A 22,658-nucleotide genomic window follows, 5' to 3' on the forward strand; every position below is an offset into this window, starting at 1 on the left:
AACTGTACTGTTATACCGACTCTTTTCATCTTATTAGTTTGCTGGAAATGAAATATTAGAAACGGGGGCATGACATTGTAAACGACATGGCTACTCTCAGTCTTTTCTCTGCTCTGTATATCATATATTTAATGGGTACGAACTGTATACAATTTTTATCATGGTGGACAATTTCCTTCGAATACAGTAAAGTATTAAACGAGTAAATTAAGTTACAAAAAGTGAAAAATAAAAGTTTGGCTGTCAATAAATAAATAAAGATGAGAGAAGAAGATGACTGATAAATCGAGATCAATCGTGAGTGATGACATTCAGTTATTGTTTTTCTTTACAATACAAATGCACAAGCTGGTTTTGGGTGTTGCATAAATAAACTTAATTTCTTCTGCATATTATTTTACAATAATGTATTTTCTTGGACAATTGACTAAATAATTTTGTGATCAATTGTGTCCGAATGATAATGTTTATTTCTAACGAATTTATTTAAAAGAAGAAAAATGCAGTAAACGTGATATAGTAAGTATATGTATATAGCTATCGGCGAGGACGATTACGTAATGTACAAATGTGCAGGATACGTAGTTCATTGACCTCTGCAAATGACGTCATTCGTTGACGTACATACTTCATCATCTGCTCTACTAAACAGTATCAATGTATCTAAAATGTCTCCATCTAATGATGATTATTTCAGCTTATCAAGATACATACATATAAATGTTCAACTCTTTTTTGTTTTTGCACATAGCTCAATAAATTCTATGATTTTCAATTTAGGTCAAATTCATATAATTAAACATTACACATTTATATTTTTGGATTTTTCAATATTTTCGTCTACTAAATAATTATTATTATGTCATTGAAATTTATACGGTTGTTTATTGTATGCTATGTCAATCAACAAAAGTAAGAAAATTATTTTTGATTGTTAATGTATATTAAATTTCAAATATTATATTAGCAGATGTTTTAGTAAGTTTAGCTGGTAAATGATATAAATGATCATCTGTTTAATACATACTATGTATTACGTGATGATCATCTTTCTTCTATCTTTCAACTTTATTCAATACGATGTCATCTATATAAACTGATGATTTCACCGCCATGATATGATGATTTGAGTTATTTTTAGTTTGATGACGTTGGTGGAATGTGTGCTTAATAAAGAAGTAACATTTCTTCCGTAGAAACTATCATGATATTTGTCATTCTTTAGCTTATTTTAATATTGTTTATATCATCTATCGAGTAAACAGTTTAATGGATGGACATTTCCACGAAGATGATCAAATTTAAAATTAGAGAGATATAATTATTTTTTAGCTCTTCGATAGAAAGCTGGCTGTTTATCGTTCAATCTGTTTATATTATCAATTGTTTTCATGGAGTGTCTAAATGACGCACTGGAAACATCAGGGGAAAATATCAATATCTACAGAATACTTGATGACTTTTATCTTACTACTACATGTAAAAAATTTTCAATTATTAATAATCTAAAATAAAAATTTTATTTTATCAAATTGTGGTAACATTAAAAAAAAAATACAAGTATTTTAACATTGAACACTTGGCCAAGTAGCTTGCTCAACATTTCTGTACTTGGCACATTCATCAATAACTCCAGTACCAAATGGCAATTGAATAATGTTTATGTCGTAGTTGGAATTAACTAGAATGGCATTCATACTAGGTATTGAAAGTTTAGTTGATGCATCAATACCATCTTGATAGACTCCGGTAATTGGATTCATTATTCCACAACGTGTCTTAGCTAGAATACAAGCTGTTGTATTAACAAAAAGTTGAGCAAGTTGGATGTCATTCACTGTAAAATTGGATATCATGTCAAGAGCTTCACCCACACACGTACGAATCTATAATCAATTATTCAAATGTTATGATATTGAAAATGATCATATTGGTTATCTATATATACATCATTATTTACCACCGAGGAGAGATAGGTTCTGCATCAGGTCTAATAGTAAATGGAAGAATAGTTCTACGGTTGGCATTTATAATACAAATAGCGCGTTGAGCTACAACATATTGTGGCCAAAAAGTTGCTAAAGGGTTGAATTTTGATATTAAGGTAGATTTACTTGATCTAGATCTTCGATTCGAAAATGCTCGAGCTTCCTGCATACATTTATTTACAGTTTTTGTGAATTAAGCTGAATGGCATTTTTATGGTGTAAAATAGTCGAGGGAAAATTAAAATTAGAAACTTCCATGTGATAATGTATGGTGAAATATATGCTAAATATGTGAAACTAGTGCTAATAAAGAAATCTGAGCAAAAATATTGTTTATATATACATTTATATGTAAACATGTAAGAGTGACGAATGAAAATATACAACTAATTAACAAATATATATGTTTACGTTACCAGGGAATCCTTGTTGACTTGACGAATACATTCCAAAAATGTACAATAAATTATTGATGGGCTTGATCGAATGTCGATATTTCTTGATGCATTCTTTAACACAATAAATAGTATCATTATCAATATTGTGTTGTAATATACTATTAGAAGAAAAATAATTAATTGATGAAATATTTTCTCAAAATTTTATAGAAAATAATATTTAATTCAATCAATAAACTTGGGACAATTTAGGGTGAGATGGCTCACGTTTTTTTTGATTAAATATAAGAAAATATGGCAATAAATTTCCCTATAAATCAATAAAATTTTGAAGGGTTTATTTTGTCCCATTTTCTCTTTAATTCATTATAGATATGAAATATTCAAATATTTAATTGAATATGTTTGTCCTGGGTACTCTGATGATGTCTGAATAAATTTTTTCAGTGAAATTTTTTTTTTCATGGCAATATATTATTATTGTAAATATTATATTAAACTTACTCTTAAATATGCTTGACACGAACCATAATTAGTATTATCCAGATAAAGATCTCCACAATTAGACATAGCCAAAAGCAATGGATAACCTGGTGGTCTGTTGGTTGCTCGAAAAAAACACCCATAACACGCGTCTCGTAATACACCATCATCTCCTTGTGATTCGTTGCATAATTGATTCAAAAGCAGAGGTATTCTTATGCTAGAATATTAAACAGACAAAAATAATAACTTGATTGAATGAGGAAAATTGTATTTGTTTTATTTATTTATATTACTTGTTATAATTTCCTCGAAGGATCTTAGTTAAACTATCAGAAACTAGAGCTTCAATGCGTACAATATATGAAATAAAACTAAAAAAAATATTAATCCAAAACAATTTTAATTTCATAACTTTATGAAACTTATTCCGTTGTTACTAATATTGCGTATAATATCCAAGTGTCGCAAAATGGTTGCTTCGAAATCATTATATACCACCAACATTGCATGTAAAAAAAATCATAACCGTGACTGCTTATATTGTCACATTGTTTCATTCTGATAAATGTTTGGATTTTAATTAAATATAAATGTCAAATAGTCATTATGATCGTATAAAAATAGTTTTAATTATTAAATATATAATAGGTCTCAAAGAGAAAATGGAGCATAATCTTGATTTTAACATCCGGCAATATTTAGCAATAATGTACATTAAATAAATTGATTATTATTGTTATCTTTTTTATGATACTTACAACTACTTTATTTATGAGGTTTTTGAAAATAAATTATCTTCAAAAATATGTCATTCATAAATGAAGTGTCTATTAAAACTTCTTTTGACTTTAGATATAATTATAATCATATGAAAGTGTATATAACTCAAGTAATTCATTCTGATTTTAAATCAAGAGAAAGCTCTTATACACTCACTTTCATAATAATCATATGTACACAACTAAATCAGTTAACTGTCATGTCCCTTTAACATTAATTAATAATGTTAAAGGGACATGATGGTTTAAACTTGTTTGCAGAGATTTTAGTAGATTTCGACTTGATGTATAAAGATCAGGTAAAAGATAGAAGAAAATTTGATGAACGTTGGAAAAAAAAATTACACCATCGAAGGTAATGAAAAAAAAACAAAAATGAGATCGTTCCTGATTTATGTAGGTTGCTTGCCTGCTCTCCCTCTCCCTCAAATATACGTAGTAAAATGCAGTAAAACGTAAAACGTGACGTTGCAGAGTATAGTAGGGGTGGATGACGTCAGTGGTCGATAAACTCTGTTCTTTTGCTTGTCAAGTACTACGCCACCCCCTCAGCGAGTACGAGTAGGGATTTGTTGCTATTCTCTATTCTACCACAGACTGGTTGTACTAGGTTATTTTACTGAAATATTATATTTTCATTATTTACTACAGTAACAAAAATGATAATTATTAAAAAAAATTCTTTATTTATTAATTTGACATTAAAAAAAAATAGATAAAGATAAAAAATTCTTAGTGGTTTTGACCAATTTGTTTTTCTGTTTGGTAATTAACCATAAATTTGTCAATTAAATTTTATTTTTTATGACGGTAAAAACACCAATTATATGTGATTGTGACGACAGTCACATCATGTAATCATATTAATATGTTTATCAAACTTATGATAGATGTCTGGCGCAAAACTAGACATATCATATAATTCTCACAACCTCAATTATGACTGGATCTACATTTACGATAAGTTTTTCTCGGTATACGATTTACACTGTAAATAAGTGACGTCAACGTAATTCATATCCACACGATTGAGCACACTTGTACATATTACACACATTGTGGGGAAGAAGCACATAAGAATTTTATTTGAAGTACGGATTTTCCTTATAAACATTCCATAATTCAGAGATTGTTATCAATAAATATTGAAACAATAAATTAATGTATGAAAAGTAATTTAAGCATCAAATAATGTATGACACTTTTTCAAATAATTACTATGATTTGTGTTATTACTAAATTTATCTCTAGTATAAATGAAGTGTAAAGTCCGATTGTATCATGACGATTATCATTAATAATTCAGTCAAAACTCATTCAACATAAGAGAATTTTAATGAAAGAAACAACGTAAATCAATTAGCATAAATTAACGACATATGAAATTCCAAAAAGTTAACAAAAAAAACTCACCATCTTATTAAATCTATAATCAGTAGAATTAACGAATAACATAATACACACGTGTCAATAAATTGGTTTTTAATGTCAATAAAATTTGATTTTATATTATCCAATATGATGACTTATTTCGCGGTTAATACGAAATCACTGGAACACTAATTTTATTGAATTTAAAAATGATATTTTCATCGAATTGTTAGAATAATTATAACGGTATGACTTTTTAATTTAATTGAATATAATTGTAATGTATGCATTGAGCGAGAGAGAGAGAAATTTATTATTGTTAAAATAGATCGATAAATAATGTTTTCAGAGTATCTCTATAAGATAATAAAAATAAAATTAGGTCAACTGCGTACACGTTACACAGGTATGGAATGACTCTTCTTCTTACGCAATGAAAAAAACCCATTGTTATATAAATAATGAATTTAAAAAAATTGTTTGATAGTGACGTCTTGATTAAATATTGTGAAATAGAAAAATAAAAATATTATAAAAAATAATGAAATTCAAAGTTGAATCTCAAGTCAATATAAATTGTAGTAGCAATGGCGAATGGGGGCACTGAAGTTGAGCGCAAGGGGGTGAGGCCAGACAGAAACTATTGATCTGTTAGGATTTACCCTGCTCGTGTGTTGCTTTTCTCTTTCTATTTCATTAATGGAATATAGGCTAAGATTAATGTGGAAATCAGTCCATATGTTTTTCTGGCTGAGACACATGATTTTGAGTTTTGACAAATATTATCTGAACAGTAAACATAATGTGACTAATAATTAATCGTAAAATACATAAAATTATCATTGCTTAAATTTAGATTTTTTATAAATAAGTTTTCAACTTTTAGGAATAAAATTCTAAAAGGTAGAATAATGTATATCTAATTCAAGAAATAGTCTCATTTTATTATTGTGCTTTATAACGGTAAATTAGTACCTATAAGTTTTGAATTAATGAAATTTTTTTTGTTGTAGGTTGTTCACTGTAATTCATCGGATTCATCGTTAATTAAGGTAAGGAAATTTTTTTATTTATTCAGTAGTTCAAGTCGCCAAAAATAATTGCTTCTATAGAAATATTTATGTGTTGCACGTATATGTTTTATATTTTAAAAGCAAAAGTTTTAATACAAAAGTATACTAATGATTAACCATCAAAACTTTATTTTTTACCGGTTAAATACACGATATACAAATTTTATGGAATCGTGTATATAACCAAATAATGATGGGTATTATGTAAACTAACAAAATTATTAGACAATTAGTCTATATACGTAATAAGTCAAAGTAAATTAGGACATATTTGACTATAAAAAAGTTATTATAGTGCTAAATAATTGATTTAGATGATAAATAAGTTGAAAAAAAAGTCCTTAATGGATGATTATTAATGGAAATAGTTGAATGATAGTAGAAAATAGAAAATAGTGAAAATGCATTGAGTTAAAAGAATGGTAGTAGGTGTTTATAGTTGTACCACATTACACACATCTTTCATTGATACCCACACGGTGATCGTCATTCATAAACTCACGAGTCCACAAGACCGTGAGAGGAAATAACTATATACACCACATTTTTATACTTTTATACATAAAGGAATAATGTGTAGGTGCATACATCCTGCAAACCATATTTGTACAGTTACAGAGTTGAAATACTAGTATCTACCTACATACACAGCTGTGTTTTTATCATTCTGTAATTTATTTTCTTCACAAATGATTTCCGGTGCATCCGTTGCACTTTCTCTTGATGATTTTTTTTTTCTCAATTTTTTTCAAATTTTTTTAAGTATATATTTCTATGTACTTAGTAATTTAATGTGAGTAGTAATCTATTTTAAATAAGTTGATTTGTTAAAAAGATCAATATTATTAATATGTCTTTATCAGCTTTAAGTATGATCTCGTAATATCATACTTGTTTTGTTGGCGACAGTACGGCGCTACGCCTACTATCGCTCGAGTTGTGCCAGCTGGCCCAAATAATGACGCTAAAAATGGCGTCAACAAATAAAATGATAAGAATTGAAGTTTTTTGTTTCGTATCAATAAAATCCGCCTTAATTTGAGTTTTATACATGTATTTTATTTAAATAAGATAAGAGATATTGATTTTTATAATGTAAGAGTGCAAAAAATCATTAGGAAGAATAAAATGATAAAAAGATGCAAGATTTTAGTAACATCTGCTTAGCGAAGAAAATTTCAAACACCTGCTACAATACCTGGTAATCGTGTGCTGTTGGTGTTTTTACTGCTATATAATGTGCAGTTAAAAAAATCATTTCGAAAATTTTGTGGCACAAAAATGATTGAGCTGGCTAACAAATTTTCAAATTTATTTCATATTATCCTTAATTTAATTTTTTTTTAATTTAGAAAAGCTCTTAAAAATCTACAATGCTTGATAGAAGATAATTAAATGTCTAATTTGAAAAAGTAATTATTAAAATTTATTAGAGTTATTTTGTTAATAATTGCAGTCTACTAAAGCAAGTTAAAATAAAATTTAGTAATGCTAATTTATAAATAAATAAAATAAAAATGACAATATAAAATACGGCAAAGTCAACATCTGTCGGCAGGTGGTAGGTTTAGAACGTCGGTACGGTCTGTTTGCAGCTTATTAAACTTCTCGCGTGCTCAGCGATACCTGTAAAAATAAAAAAAAAAATCTCTTGCTGCATTCAAGTTGATTTTTTATGTTTTCTTTAATTTCATACATTAAAAAAAACCCAATAATGCATTATTTTATCTTGATTTAAAAATTACATTTACAAATATCGTCAGCACGAATGAATTTTTTTCAATAATTTCATGTTTTTTCAGACTCTTGTTATGATTGAATTATATTTATGGCACGTGGTAGACAGGTGAACATTACAAACTAAAGCTGCCTAAATAAAAACTTTTAATCTTATAATTTTTTTTAACAAAAATAACACTTAATTGTATGAACACAGATAAATTCTAATAATATTTCTTTTATAATGTGGAATATTTTAATAGTGCTAAAAGGAAAATAAAAACAAAAAATTGACTTGTTTAAATTAAAATATTATGTAAAGAAATGTTTGATAAAATTCTGTTTTTCATTATATACATTGTTTTTTTGTTGTTTATTTGTTACACTTTGAATAAGTTAGTATAGATCGTTGATAAAATATAATTATAAAACCGAGACAATTATTTATTTTATATAATATTTTTCTTCACAAAGTTTGGAATATTTTAAATTATTATCTTTCGACAAAAATTTGTCAGTATATAAATAGCTCTAAACAATTTTCCTTCTATTTTTATTTAACCATTAAGTCTGCCGCTAGGTAGGAGGTATCCTTCCAGGAAAAGGATGTTGTTCATTGTATAAATTAAAATATTTTTCGAACGAGGAAAGTTTTACAATTTTTGTATGGTCTACAACAGGGCTGTGGTAACTTGGACTTTTTCGGAGCAGACAAGAGAATTACTTAGTCAGGGACCCAGAAACTTTCTCATTTGCCTCTCAAACAAAATTATCTAGCCTTGGTCTAAAATCTTATGATGAAAATACTATTCTGTTATTTATTTTACTGAAACATTTGTTTACAGGCATTTTATTTTTCTAAACAACAATTAGATGAATAAATATATAAATAGGTAGGTACGATACTGTGGTTTTTTTAACGGGAAAGTATATAATATATATATATATTTAACACAACTGTGCTAGGTTGTTAAGAATTGGAAGTGAAAAAACAGCCGACAAACGGAGCAGGTAGTTGACGCCCAGGAGAGTTTCTCACGAGCTAATGGCAATTTGCATGAATGGAAATATACCGTATAGATGAGTGAACTAAGGACAATCTTCTCGTTCAACTTTATGACAGAGGTTGTAGTTCGATTAACGAACGTTCTTATTATGTGTCTGAGTTTCGTTTTCTTCCTTTTTCTTAGAAAGAAAACAAAGAATACTATGTATTCCAAAATCCATGATCGACCACAGCTATAGCTTTTATCTGTCTTGCTTATTAAATAGTAACCGAAAAATAAATCTAAAAATACCAATACATTGATAAATTAATAAATAGACGGCTTTAATGAACAGTTAAGATCATTAATCTTCTAAAGTAGTCCACAGACATTCAAGCATGGAAAATATTTCAAGAATGCTACAAAGGATTATAAGGAATGATTGTTAAGGATAAAAGTAAGATATATCTTGGGTAGCTATCGTCCAACAACAACAAAAACGTCAAAAAAGAAATCTTTGACAAGCAGATGGTGATTTTAAGTACATAATTGCAAACTGTCTTAAGCCGAAGGAATTTCTTAATGTGCTCTTAAGAAGTAAACATTCGACATCAAACTTATTTATGCAACGTCACACTTAAACTATTATTTATTCTAATATTTTTTTGAACTTGAATCGACGCTAACTATTTATATAAACGAAGATATAAAGATTATTAAGTATGAAAATTGTTTTACGTGCTATATTTTGAAATGATCAATGACATATATTTTATCATGTAGGTTTTAATATACCATGAATACTATCAAGCATTATAGTATGTATGAAAGAGTGAAAGTTTAGTTTCATAAATAGATTTACCTGTAATCTACTTCAAGTGAACATCAGTTATTTTATGACTTTTTTTTTAATTTACAAAAAATAATACAAAAAATTATAATGAATTAAATGAATGTTTCAGCACATTTTATTTTACTCCAAATATATCGTTATTGACATTGAATACGTCAATGAAAATTTTATTGACGTCAATATACATAAAAATTCAAGCAAGTTAAATCGTAAACAGTTACAAAGTTCATAAATTCGATAGATTAATTAACAATTTTATTTGCACACTTATATTGTCATGCAGTTGTGAATTTTTCAACGGCGATAAGTAAACAAAAAATACTGATAAAAATAATGTTTGTTTAAGGTACTTATTTTCAATGAGTATAAATAAATGTTATGTTTTATCATGAAATATTATGGTTTCGCGGAATAAACGTCGTAGGGTAAATATAAATGTACGTAAAAATTCACCTGATGAGGTGTTGTAGTGTTTGATGGTATTAGAATACGTTGATATGTTTGATGATATTAAACATACATACATACTGGTACAAAGTGTTAAATTGATAATAAATATCAAACAGATAGTTGAATTGATGTGTTTGATGTATCAAATGATAACTAACACTAACTGAATTATTTTCAATATTATTTATAATATTCAGCACAAATGTGAATTAAATTTAATATTATTCTTATAAGAATTATTAGCCTCCCAGTGGAAAGTTATTGTAATGCATCCGATTTGCGAATCCCGAATTTTCATATACTAATTTCATTCAATGCAATTATAATACAATTATAATAATTATGATTATAATATTAATTGATTTTGAAAACAAAAAAAATCGTTTCATCGTTTCCACTTGGAAGTTAATCATGTGGGCTTTCCGGGTCATATTTAGACCATTAGAGAGTACTGATATTTTCAAATAATGACTTAACACTAAAAAGAAACAATAATTTTAAATAAAAATTATGAATTTCGAATATTTATTTCCAATGATAAAAAATTTGTAATCAAACATAAAAACAACTTTGACTGATTAGAAACTTTTTATTTATTTGGTCTTGGAAACTACATTACGCCACATTACGAAACAATGTTTTTATGTAGTTTATTTTTGTCTTTCATATTTATACATAATGTGTTTTTAATATATATATATTCACTCATATCGATAAAAGATATAAATATTAGAAACCTCGTAACCATTGTTTTATTCATTTCACTTCTTATACAATAAAAGGAGATTTGTTTCTCAATAAAGCGAAATATTTCAATCAATAAAAAAAAATGTTACGTGGTTTTAATGTACATTTACTTACATTTACTATTTAAATGATTGTGTGTGTGTGTGTGCAAGGCCACAAATATAATGTCCTATTGTATCATAGTATATGTAGGGAATATATGCAATTTGTGCTATCTGAGGCAAAATCAAGTATGTAAGTGAAAAGATGGAAGTAGGCCAGATAAATCGGGCTTCCCTGTGTAGATATAGCATAATATAACGACGCAACAATTTACCGTAATCGTTTCGACACTATCTAAAATATAAAAACGTTTTTAATTTTTAATTAATCATTCATTTGTATTTTTCCGAAAATATTATTTATGTTATTTCAATGAATAGTTTTATCTTGGAATTTCTTTCGTAACATCAATCTCGTGTATTTTAAACCACATGATATTAAAGTCATTTTGTACTACTTAGTTAATGTTGAAATAGTACATACATATGAAGTACCTTGAAAAAGACGACACGGACGTAGATTTGTTTGTAAACATGCAGTATATGATAAAAAATATAGTATATGAGACAAGTGATATAATAGGTGTTACATGAAGTTGAAGATACTTTCTCCCACTTGACATACAGGGTTATATAATCAGTATACAATTTAATATTTCTATTGATTATCTATCAATAGTTTATCATTTATTTCATTAATTGAGTAATCGATCCACAAGTATACCAGTAAATCACCGTAATCAAATATGCCAACATGAGAGTACAATTTAATTTGATTTTCAAATTAAACTTTATCAAATGCTGTTCAAATTTTCATTTATTTATTATCCTATAAATGATTAATAATTTATTATTTTCTGTACATAAAAATTTTTTTCTTTTCATATCAAAATATTTAAGACAAATAATATTTATCAATTAATAGTTAATGATGAGTATGACACAGATAAATAATCGACAAGTAAGAAAACGAATAAAATACGATGAATATTAATAACTGCTATCAATAACTCTAAGTGCAATTTCAAGGAAACAGGATATGCAATATTGATCGTAGAAAGACTACGGAGAGAGGTAATGCACGAGTTGTATATCTATTTTTAGTTTATCAAAAGCTAAAATGGACAGTATATAATAATTCTGATATGCATTACAAATATAAATGAGAACGAGTTTATGTCATAATAACTTCTATAGATATTCTACATAATCATTTTTTATTATGAATGGCAAAGTAATTAAATTTGATTTTTTAGAGCAGAAACATAAACACCTTTTTATGAAGAGAAACATTTAATTTTTATTAAAGCGTAAATAAAAATTTCTGCGAAATAGAATATTTTTTAACGATTCTTGGATATCTTAAGCTTCACTGGAATTACAGGGAAACATTGGATAAAAGTAATTCCTTTGTATTTGTATTACTTGTAAAATAATATTTCTCTTTAAATTTTAAATATATATACAAAGTATGATTCATTAATATTTTTCTCTTTAAAAAATACCTTATTGATATAAAGTTTATCACGATTTAATCCTAAAAAAATAATTTTAAATCTACAATAATTTAGAATTATAACAGGATTTATATAATTTTATTTTTTATTTATAATATTTAACATGAAAAATCGTAAAGTATGCAACATATGTAATAAACGTTGGAATGTGTCGTGTTGCGCATGCGTAGTTCTGGAGAATGCGGTCTCGTAACGGCACATCCGTTAACTATACCATGGTATATATTCTAGTGAAAATCGGCTACACCAAATCTGTTTTTTACCTTTTTCATTAACAATTCATTTTTAATCTCATTGTACATATCCTTTTTAACCCAGATAATGATACAAATATCATTTCATTTTTGTTTTTGTTCGCTACTTCATTTACTTCATTAAAAATATATTATGTATATGTATTTGAGTCATTTTAACATTGATTTTATCTCTTATTTCACTTTTACAATGCTTTTATATATATCTATATACATACAAAAATACCTCTAGATATTATTGTATTTGGATTTTTAGGTAATGCGATAACAACAGAGTAATTGATTGTTTCCCAGAATATGACGTTTATCACAAAAATTAAATGTTATTTATTTATTTTTCTTTTTAATGTCATAATTTACATCCACCTCTTTTCACGTTAATTTGATAAAAAAATAATGTGAAAATAATTACTCATAAATACTGTCCTAAACATGATTATTATTTATCTATGCGAACAATATTTTTATTTTACTAAAAATAAAAAATAATAATAATAAATAAAGGAAAAATAAATACATACGAGGAAAAAATAATGAAAAATGGAGAACAAACTTATGCATTATAGATAAAAAAGAATAGAAAAAGAAAAATAAGGAGTTAGGTAGTGAGAGTAGAATATTGGAATGTCTTCCCAAAGGCCATTTCAGTTCGATGTCCTCCACTCTTCTTGGTGCCCTATTATATGGGAATAAATCCTCTTTTCTTTACTCATCAGTCTTTCTTTCCCTTTTACATAATTAATTTTTTAAAAAACTTACAATACACGTTTTATTCTTCAACATTTTTGTGTTAATTAATAAATAATATACCATATTATACAATATATATCTTCGGTTTGTGCATATTTCTTCATTTCTCAAGTAACTGACCTTGGATATTTCAAATATTACTCCCCATACAGAGCTTCGATTAAAAAAATCTAAACATTTAAAACAATAATAAAAATAAATTAAAAAAAATTGACCCGTTATCACTCGAAAATTATACTTGAAAAAATTTTTCAAATCATAAAATTAATGTTTTTTTTTTATTACCATCTCATTAAAATAATTTAATGTCTTCTTTCGGCATTACATTGTAACTTTGTATTGCCTAAATTCATCAATATATCGTTTTTTTTTTCTCCACTAAAATAATGTAATCATTTTCTAAGAATTGATTATTGCCTGTATAACGAGTGAATGTACAGTGATTGGATTTTTCCTAGATTTTGTGATATTATTATAATATAAAGTGATAATAAAAATAATATTTGTTCAAGTAATACAGAGCATATCTTGCCAACAGCAACAAAGTTATCCATGTTGTACATGTATGTATATGCATCCCGCATTCCTCTCTCACGCTTTGGCAGTCGACTCACAAGACCCTGGTCCAGCCCACACACACACACACTTATATACATACATACATACAATGCGTACACCACATTTATACACGTATATGTATGATATACTTCTATGGGACGGGAAAAAGAGGAGAGAGGAAACAGCAGTCCAAACTGCTCTTTAGTTGCCACTGTCGCCTACTTCATATAAGGCTCGACTTCAGGATCCGCATTCTCCTTCTTGTTCATTCTTACTTATTTCGTTATTCAGTTTCTACACTGCAAAATTTAAACCTTACTTCCAACATTGAATTCCATCTAGTTATACTCAATTTGTTTGACATATTTCAATCCTAAGAAATTGGTGCATCTTAAAATGTAAATAGATCTAGATCATCACAGGTTATATTTATTTACATTCACATATTTAGATTTTGAATACTAAAAGGAAAAAAACTAAATAATAATAATATATTATAACGTATAAGAATGTTGAATTGAATAAATAATAATTTTATATATGTTTAGAAAGTATACGTTTGCAACATAGCACTTGTTGTAACGGCCTTAAAAGGTCGTTACAAATGATCCAAAGCCATTACTTTCCTTAGAATTCATTTACACTGCATGCATTGAATATTTTTATTAATTTTTATAACGCCATATTTTATGATAAGGGTTTAAAATTGGTAATCAATCATAATAACCTTTAATATTAATGTAAAAGCAGGATGAAGTAAATAAAATTCAACTGATTCATCTTTAAAGAGTACATTCCAAAGGAAGTTGATGTGTCTAATGCATTAATGCTGACTAAAGAAATATTTTAAAAATTTTTAGAAAGTACTGAATGATGAGTCTGATTGAGTTAATTGAGTAAATTATTTGAAATAAATAATAGTTAACCATTCAACAAATTGGTGCATCATTGAGATAGATGGAATGTCTGTAAGATCCGTAGTGGCATTCTCTAGTACACAGTTATATCCGAGGCCAACGTTCGATGTAAATCCATAAGACTTTAGAGATCAACTATTCGATGCCTTTTATTTTTGAATTTTCTATTCGTCAAGTATATGTACATACCTAGTGCAATGAATAAATATTATATATAATATATAGAAAAGTATTATGTTAAATTTATGCAATGTTAATAATAAAAATAAAAAAGGGCGATGAAGTTACAAGTTACAATAAAATGAGGTTTTATTATACTATATTTACCTTCAAATAACAAGGTATCAAGGGAAACGCCATTCAGAATTTCAAAGATGATTTCTCTGAAAAATAAAAGTTGTCTCGTGGGCAAGTATTATTACATCGATTCATAAAAATACTCTCAACATAATACATTTCAAACTAGTTTTATTTTTTTTACTGAATAATTCAATATTTTAGAAATGAGTTCATCTGATATACTGTAATATGTACAGTCATTTTTGATAATATCATTGTTGATTAATGAATACAATATTTATCAACAAATATATCTGTATACATTTCTGTTTGATGGTTGATAAATAAATAAACACGTCATGGATAGCATGGCGCCATCGAAGATGTTTTTAAGAGTATTAAAAATTTTAAATAGAAGGCGAAAAAAGAATTATTGACAGGATGTGTAGTGTGAGTTCACTAGAATGGAAATGCAATAAGTCTCAGTATTTGAAACCGTTACTCGTATCGAATAGAAGTGTGTTTCCCAGAATGCGCCTGTAAACAAACAAATATACTACAACTAAAAGAATGCACATGTGGTATATAATAGAGCTTACCTCCACTACTATGTGGCTGTCGTAGTCTACGTAATTGAAGAGTACAGGAATAGAATTTCATAGCGCCACTGCAATTACTATGTACAGCCCATAGTCTCCACTCTATACAAGTCTACAGCATACATACTCTGCATTACTTTATCTTACTACTATTTTTACAACACATTTTATTACTCTTATTTAACACATATATGCATTCACATAGACGTACACGTGTTGATTTAAAATTTTAGTAATAATAGAAATTAAATACATACATATCATATGTAATTTCTTTTTTCTTTGAATTGTTATCTGACCCATATACTTGCTGACTTCTTAAAATATATACTTTTGCTTTTTTTCATCATTTATGACGTATAGAAGTAAATTACAGTGTACATAGTTTATTTAAAACTCAATTCTAAATAAAAGGAGTCTCGTAGATTTTATTTTTCAAAAATATCCTTACATTCATTGACACATTTCTAGTTGATATTTTTAAACTAGTCATTTTTGAAGTTTTAAATGTATAATTAACTGCTGTCTGTGTAATTTTAAAAACATTAAATATAAGTAAAATCTTTAAATGTTGTAGATCTGTGTATTGGTGTGTTTGTGTTTAGCTTTAACAAATACATATATATGATGTAGTATAGTGATAGTAAATAGTATGCAGCGTAGAGTCTGAGAAAAATACCGCAGTAGTAGTGGAAATTTGTATGTGTATAGTACTATACTAGAGTATACATACTATAAGGTGTGTATACACACACATACACCTACAGTATATATAACTTGTACTTATTGGTAAGAGTGGGGGTTAACGGTTGGGGTGGAATTCTAGCTAACCGTATGGTGGGGAGAAAGCGCGGGTAAGAACTTGGGAAACGACGACTGATGACGACTACAGAAATTCAGTGAGCGAACAGTGTTTGAACGTAGCAGATGTGTAATAGTTTTCGTTCCGTCCAATATTTGCATTAAACTCCATTTCATTTGATAATTATTGATTGTTATTTAACTGCATTAAACCAGTTGATAAAAAATATTGCATTAAAATCAAAGTTTTGCTGCATTTTTGTGCGTTTCTATCAAAGTTTTGACTTTTTCTGTTTTCTCATTACCACGGTGGATTTAAAAATTCAAGCTGGATTCCAACAAGCAATACATGTCGCGATTACATCGCGGCTATCGACAACTTAAAAAGCTTTTTAAGGTAAATACATAATATTATTTATTTACGGTATTGGGATAGACAGAAATTAATTCAATAAATAATGTCGTAATAAGAACAACAATGATATCAAATAATAATAGTGTGTACTACGCATTGTTTTGTTTTGTTTTGTTTTTTTTGCTGAATATCTATTTATGTGACCTTTAGAGTCTTATCTAAGAAAAATCAATCATTTTACGATAATTCAAACCAGGTCAAATATAGTGAGAAGTTGTACATAAATGTGCGATTGATAATACATTTATAAAAATGTTTATTACTCCAAATTAGACAATATTATTTTTATTATTATTATAAAAAATATCCTTGTGTACAATATTCGTTACAATTGGTTTGTTATTGATGTTTAAATACGCAATGATTACAAAACTCTCACTTATAGAAAGTTGTTTACATTCTTTCTCTTGCTTTTTTTTTCTCCCACTTTCGTTTCATTTCAAATTATTTGATATAGTAGTATTTACAGTAAGTTTTACATATTTTATATTATTTAGTTACACCAAATAATGGTTGAACGTTTATATGTCACACTTGTAACGTTGATATTCTGTGAGCATAACTATGATAAATGTGATGAAAAAATCTTTGGAAATAATTTTACATTTGTTATGAAGATAAAATTATTAAAAAGTATCAATAATTCAATAATTAGTATTTAAATAGTTGATACTATATTTCGTTAAATTGTAAATAATAATATCAATTGCACGTCAGTATGTAATGATACTTGTTGTTTTCTCTATGAAAAAAAAACATTAATTATTTTATTGTACATTTACATATAAGTTATGTATGAAAACAGTATCTCCTTGTGAAGAATAGAGAGGGAAAAGAAAGCGCGCGTTCCAATTTATTTTTGCATTTGATAGTATGATGTGCTACGCCATTGCAAATTTCATCGTCTGCGAATGCAAAACATCTCATTCACGGTTAAATGTGTACTCCTGCATTTTTATTTGTCTGATGCATTAATACTCACCAATATCAATTCTATGTAAACTAAAATAATTATTATACTATTATTATTTTTTATTGCGTAATAAAGATAAACGTAAAATAATTATAAGGAAAAAATAGTGTTAATGTGGGAAAAACTTAAACCATATTGTATATACACATTTTCCTGTGTATACTATATATATATATACATGAGTCTACTTGACAAACACAAGCTTACGGAAAATATGTCCGTAGCTAAAATTAGAATTGTCGTTGCAGTGTAGTATTACTCTATAACTTCTACAGTGTATAGTTATAGTTATATGCACAAAAGATGTATATATATATATATATATATTAAATACCACATGGTATATATCATAGTTATATTAATAGATGTCTAGGCGTCAGAGTATATGTAACATATTGATATCGTATATTAAATAAAGTATTTAAAAAAAAAGAGAAAAATCAAATAAGAGAAATAAATGATACAAACTAAAATTGTAGTATGGATACATAATGTAAACTGTTTTATACACACATACACTGGCGAACAAACAAACAAAACACACACACTATACATTGCTATACTATACAATTTCTAACGGCCATTCATAAAACTTACGTTCATTTACTTTCTTCACGCATACTATACGACAACTTATGTATATTTACACCAACATGTATCATTAATATTTTATACTTGCAACTTTTAATTTGTTTTTTTTTTCTTCTCTTTATTTTGTAATATTTATTACAACGTTTATCTGCATATGTGAATATTTGTTTTCAAGTGAAGTATGTATTGCTGTGAGATAAATTGAAATTATGACATGATATATTTTTTTTTATGTAAATAGAAATTAGAAAGTTTTTTTGATTTATTGAAATTTTTGGAAGAATCTAAAGTTATAGAGAATTTTTTTACCTACGAAGATCATACTTTAAGTTGAATAGAAAGGGAGAAAATGGATAAGCGAATAAATAAATAAGCGAGCAGACAAGGCAAACAGACCGGTGGCTTATTCCCGGGTTAACGCTTTGAAAGGTCGATGTCCTGATACGCATGGTTGATATGATGCCACCATAGGGTTCGTTGAGTTTGTAGTAATAATTTGACAAGAAATATTCCATTAATGAAAAAAAGAAAAAAACGTATTCATAGATTGAATGATGATAATATATTGTCTGAAAACAACATTTAAGTGCATTGACAGCTTGTTTTCAACACAATAACAGATAAAAATACTGAAAAATGTGTTATTGTTATGATGATGATGACAACACAGATGATGATATACATCCTATCACTATCGTATCATGTATATGGAGTTGAGAAATGGAATGATTGTTGAGTAGTGGACAACGATAGTGCTGGGTTTTATTTCTCAATGCCAAACAGCTGTTGCTAGGCCGACAACACGTAAACATGAATAGAACCACACGAGACGACGAGACTACTATACTGGTGCGGCTGCCTTATATATACTTACTATCTTTGTTTTATTTTCTTTGCCTACTCTTACTTATGTGCCAACAGTAGTCTCGGTCATGAAACCGGAAACAGCTTGATCACGCCGGCAATTCATGGTCTACGACCTATGTCGATTATGACATGTAGTAAACTTGAAAATTTTCCATATTTATCATTTCTTGTCATTTACAATATCACTTTTCGATATTAAACATATTTTTAATTCAAATACATATCTATATATGATGAAAAAAACAAGTATTTTAATTGTATTTAAAAGTAGATTATAGTAGAATACATCAGGATGTAAATGGTTAAATGTCCTTGTATTACAACAAATAATTCACAATTGTCATAAAGACCGGAAACATATAAGATTGATTTAAGTAGGGGCCAGACCTACACAGACTGTTATAATATTTGCTTATCGTCTGTGTCTATTTTAATGCGAGTGTTTTATATATCAAATTTTCTTATGTTTCATTGAATATTAAATTAAATATTCGTTAAAAAGAAAAATATTTAACAAAGTGGATAATTTTATTTCAGCGTGTGGCTAACCAGACGCTTACTGTCTCGTCACTCTCGACAGTGTCGACTCAACCAACGGTAACAGTGGAAGGTTCGATGCAGTCTAAAATGTCTCCACCAACAAATGATGTGACCAACGGTGTGGTGGCACCAGCTGATAATCTTATAGCAAGACGACCATCAACGACCAATCCTCCCGATCCCAATATTTTGATCCAAAAGCGAACTCCTAAGGATTATATCTTTGGAAAAGTCATTGGTGAAGGCAGTTTTTCTATTGTAAGTAGTTGGTTTATTTATTTATCAAGTAAAATTACTTTATAGTAAATCTAATTTTTCGTGTCATGATTTTTTGACAGGTTTATTTGGCAAAAGACATCCATACCAATCGAGAACATGCAATAAAGGTGTGCGAAAAGCGTTATATCATCAAAGAAAAGAAAACTGAATATATTAAGAGAGAAAAAGAAGTATTAAATATGTTAGCAGGTGCTAAACATTCATTTGTACGATTATTTTGTACATTTCAAGATTTAGAACGCCTCTATTTCGTTCTTTCATATGCTAAAAATGGCGAATTACTTCCTTACATCAATAAAGTTGGATCATTTGATATTGAATGTACAAAATTCTATTCAGCTGAAATTTTACGAGGATTAGAGTATTTACATGGACTTGGTATCATTCATCGTGATCTTAAACCTGAAAATATTCTTCTTGATGATAAAATGCATATATTAATAACTGATTTCGGTAGTGCTAAAATTCTTAAAGATGACTCCGATTCTGACACATCATTGATACAACCTTGTGAAGATAATTCGTTAAATAAAGATGAACCAGAAAAAAGACGTCCGCGAAGAAATTCGTTTGTTGGAACTGCCCAATATGTATCACCAGAAATATTGACTGATAAAACAGCTAGTAGAGCATCTGACTTATGGGCATTAGGATGTATTATTTATCAAATGGTATCAGGATTACCTCCTTTTCGTTCGAGAAGTGAATATCTCATTTTCCAAAAAATTCTCAAACTTGAATATGAAATTCCTGATGGTTTTTGTCCATTAGCTAGATCTCTTGTTAGTCAATTGTTAGTATTAGATTCAACGGAAAGATTAGGTGCTCAAGATGAACATGGTGCTGGATATCCAAGCATAAGAGCACATCCTTTCTTTGAGGGAGTTGATTTTGAGACTCTTGATGAACAAACACCGCCACCTATTTATCCGTATTTACCTGGTACATCTGAACATGAAGAATTACGTTCTCATTATAGAGTTCCAGATCATTTAGAACCTGGTCTTGATGATAAACAGCTTACAAGATTACTTGGTCTTGGAATCGGCGAGGAAGAACATAAAGAGCAAAAAGTACCTGCAATATCATCAGTTACTGTTGAAAAACCTAAACAATCGAATATGTCTATAAAAAATTTAACACCCGATGAAATGAAAAATCGGCTAGAAGCACAACGTATTTCTAGTCCGTGGCATCCCTTTGTTGAAAATAATCTCATTCTTAAGCAAGGATTTGTTAATAAAAGAAAAGGTCTTTTTGCCAGAAAACGAATGCTTTTACTTACCACTGGACCACACTTATACTATGTTGATTCAGTTAACATGGTACTAAAAGGAGAAATACCGTGGAGTCCAGAACTCAGAGTGGAACCGAAAAATTTCAAAATCTTCTTTGTTCATACGGTATGTATCCAGTCATATCAATTATGTAATCTAACAGTAGTTTTTGAAATAACTTTCAGAAAAATAATAATTTTTTTTTTGTTTTGTATTACAACAGCCCAACAGAACATATTACCTTGAAGATCCTGAAGGATTTGCATTGGAGTGGTGTAAAATGATTGAAGAAATGAGAGTTAATTCTTACGGGTTACAAGAACAAATTAAATAATTAAACAATTGGTTTTTTTCTTAGTCAATGGAAATTTATGTATACGAAACAAAGTGAAATTTTTTCAAAATATTTGAAAATTTAAAATCATGTTTGCAATACATTGATTTATGATTTTTTTAAAATTTCAAAACAATTTGTCATTTAAATCATAATATTTTTCTAATCCGAATTGAAATATTCAATAATAGTAAAATTAATTAGATGAACTTTAATATCAGATGAGATGGCTTTAAATACAATGTTGCCTAATGGTTAGTACTTTCTTTAGCCTTTATCTATATTTAAAAAGTATTTATTTATTTATTTATTTGTATCATTATTCATAAAATCATACTTCATCCATCTGGCTTTCTACGAATTACACTGTAATGAAGTGGATCAATGAAAAAATCATACTGATAATCTCAAAATTTTAAACTATATTATATATATAATGTAATGACGATGTTTTCTTCTTATTTTTATATTCATTTTCGTTCATCCATAATTTTTTTTTTTTCGATCAAATTGAAATAAAAATTATACAATATTCAATTTACATTTACTGTAAATAGAACTTTCAATTATATTCTGATAATTTTGAAAACATTGTCGTTAATCAGTTATATTATTATTGTTTAATTTTAAATATATTTTGTCGAATCAGTTGTCTATAGTTTCTCAAAATAGAATATAATTTTGTGATTTATTTATTACTTGATATTCAATACTGTTATTTTGTCTTTTCAATGCAATTAGTATTGTTTTCGCTGTAGAATCGTTTAGTTGGTGTCAATGTTATTTAGTATAATGTTAATTCAACAAGTAATTTTA

The 22,658-nt window shown here is 27.6% G+C and overlaps 2 protein-coding genes across 6 annotated transcripts; one reads left to right on the forward strand and one right to left on the reverse strand.

The window, feature by feature from the left end:
- The first annotated feature begins 143 nt into the window (after positions 1 to 143).
- Pdk1 (Phosphoinositide-dependent kinase 1) lies at positions 144 to 22,336 on the forward strand. 3 transcript variants are annotated; one of them, XM_035080643.1, is made up of 5 exons: positions 144 to 297; positions 6,036 to 6,074; positions 19,950 to 20,210; positions 20,291 to 21,634; positions 21,732 to 22,336. In XM_035080643.1, the coding sequence occupies exons 1-5, from the start codon at positions 274 to 276 to the stop codon at positions 21,840 to 21,842; spliced, it is 1,779 nt and encodes a 592-aa protein (XP_034936534.1). In that variant the 5' UTR covers positions 144 to 273; the 3' UTR covers positions 21,843 to 22,336. The 3 variants fall into 3 exon arrangements, with proteins under 3 accessions (XP_034936534.1, XP_034936536.1, XP_034936535.1); XM_035080645.1 differs by having other exon boundaries at positions 147 to 519; XM_035080644.1 differs by lacking the exons at positions 144 to 297; positions 6,036 to 6,074 and adding an exon at positions 16,639 to 16,963.
- LOC118065394 (uncharacterized) lies at positions 1,566 to 3,446 on the reverse strand. Of its 3 annotated transcripts, XM_035080648.1 has the most exons (5): positions 3,166 to 3,446; positions 2,891 to 3,089; positions 2,405 to 2,497; positions 1,961 to 2,151; positions 1,753 to 1,886 (listed from the first exon to the last, which is right to left on the reverse strand). In XM_035080648.1, coding segments are annotated over exons 1-5 (600 nt in total). In that variant the 5' UTR covers positions 3,282 to 3,446; the 3' UTR covers positions 1,753 to 1,885. The 3 variants fall into 3 exon arrangements, with proteins under 3 accessions (XP_034936537.1, XP_034936539.1, XP_034936538.1); XM_035080646.1 differs by lacking the exon at positions 1,961 to 2,151 and having other exon boundaries at positions 1,566 to 1,886; XM_035080647.1 differs by having other exon boundaries at positions 1,758 to 2,151.
- Positions 22,337 to 22,658: the final 322 nt, after the last annotated feature.

This window comes from Chelonus insularis, unplaced genomic scaffold (assembly GCF_013357705.1).
Source record: "Chelonus insularis isolate UGA/USDA-ARS -01 unplaced genomic scaffold, ASM1335770v1 contig_310_pilon, whole genome shotgun sequence".
NCBI lineage: Eukaryota > Metazoa > Arthropoda > Insecta > Hymenoptera > Braconidae > Chelonus > Chelonus insularis.

Bases quoted from the DNA above. Each gene is read 5' to 3' on its own strand.
- Pdk1 (XM_035080643.1), top strand. From the start codon at position 274: ATGACTGATAAATCGAGATCAATC. The intron at 298-6,035 runs GTGAGTGATGAC...TTTTTGTTGTAG, and splicing joins CTGATAAATCGAGATCAATC to GTTGTTCACTGTAATTCATC. The intron at 20,211-20,290 runs GTAAGTAGTTGG...ATTTTTTGACAG, and splicing joins GTGAAGGCAGTTTTTCTATT to GTTTATTTGGCAAAAGACAT.
- LOC118065394 (XM_035080646.1), bottom strand. From the start codon at position 3,281: ATGAAATTAAAATTGTTTTGGATTAATATTTTTTTTAGTTTTATTTCA. The intron at 3,090-3,165 runs GTAATATAAATA...TTAATATTCTAG, and splicing joins CTTCGAGGAAATTATAACAA to CATAAGAATACCTCTGCTTT. The intron at 1,887-2,404 runs GTAACGTAAACA...AATTGATTATAG, and splicing joins AAGTCAACAAGGATTCCCTG to ATTCGTACGTGTGTGGGTGA.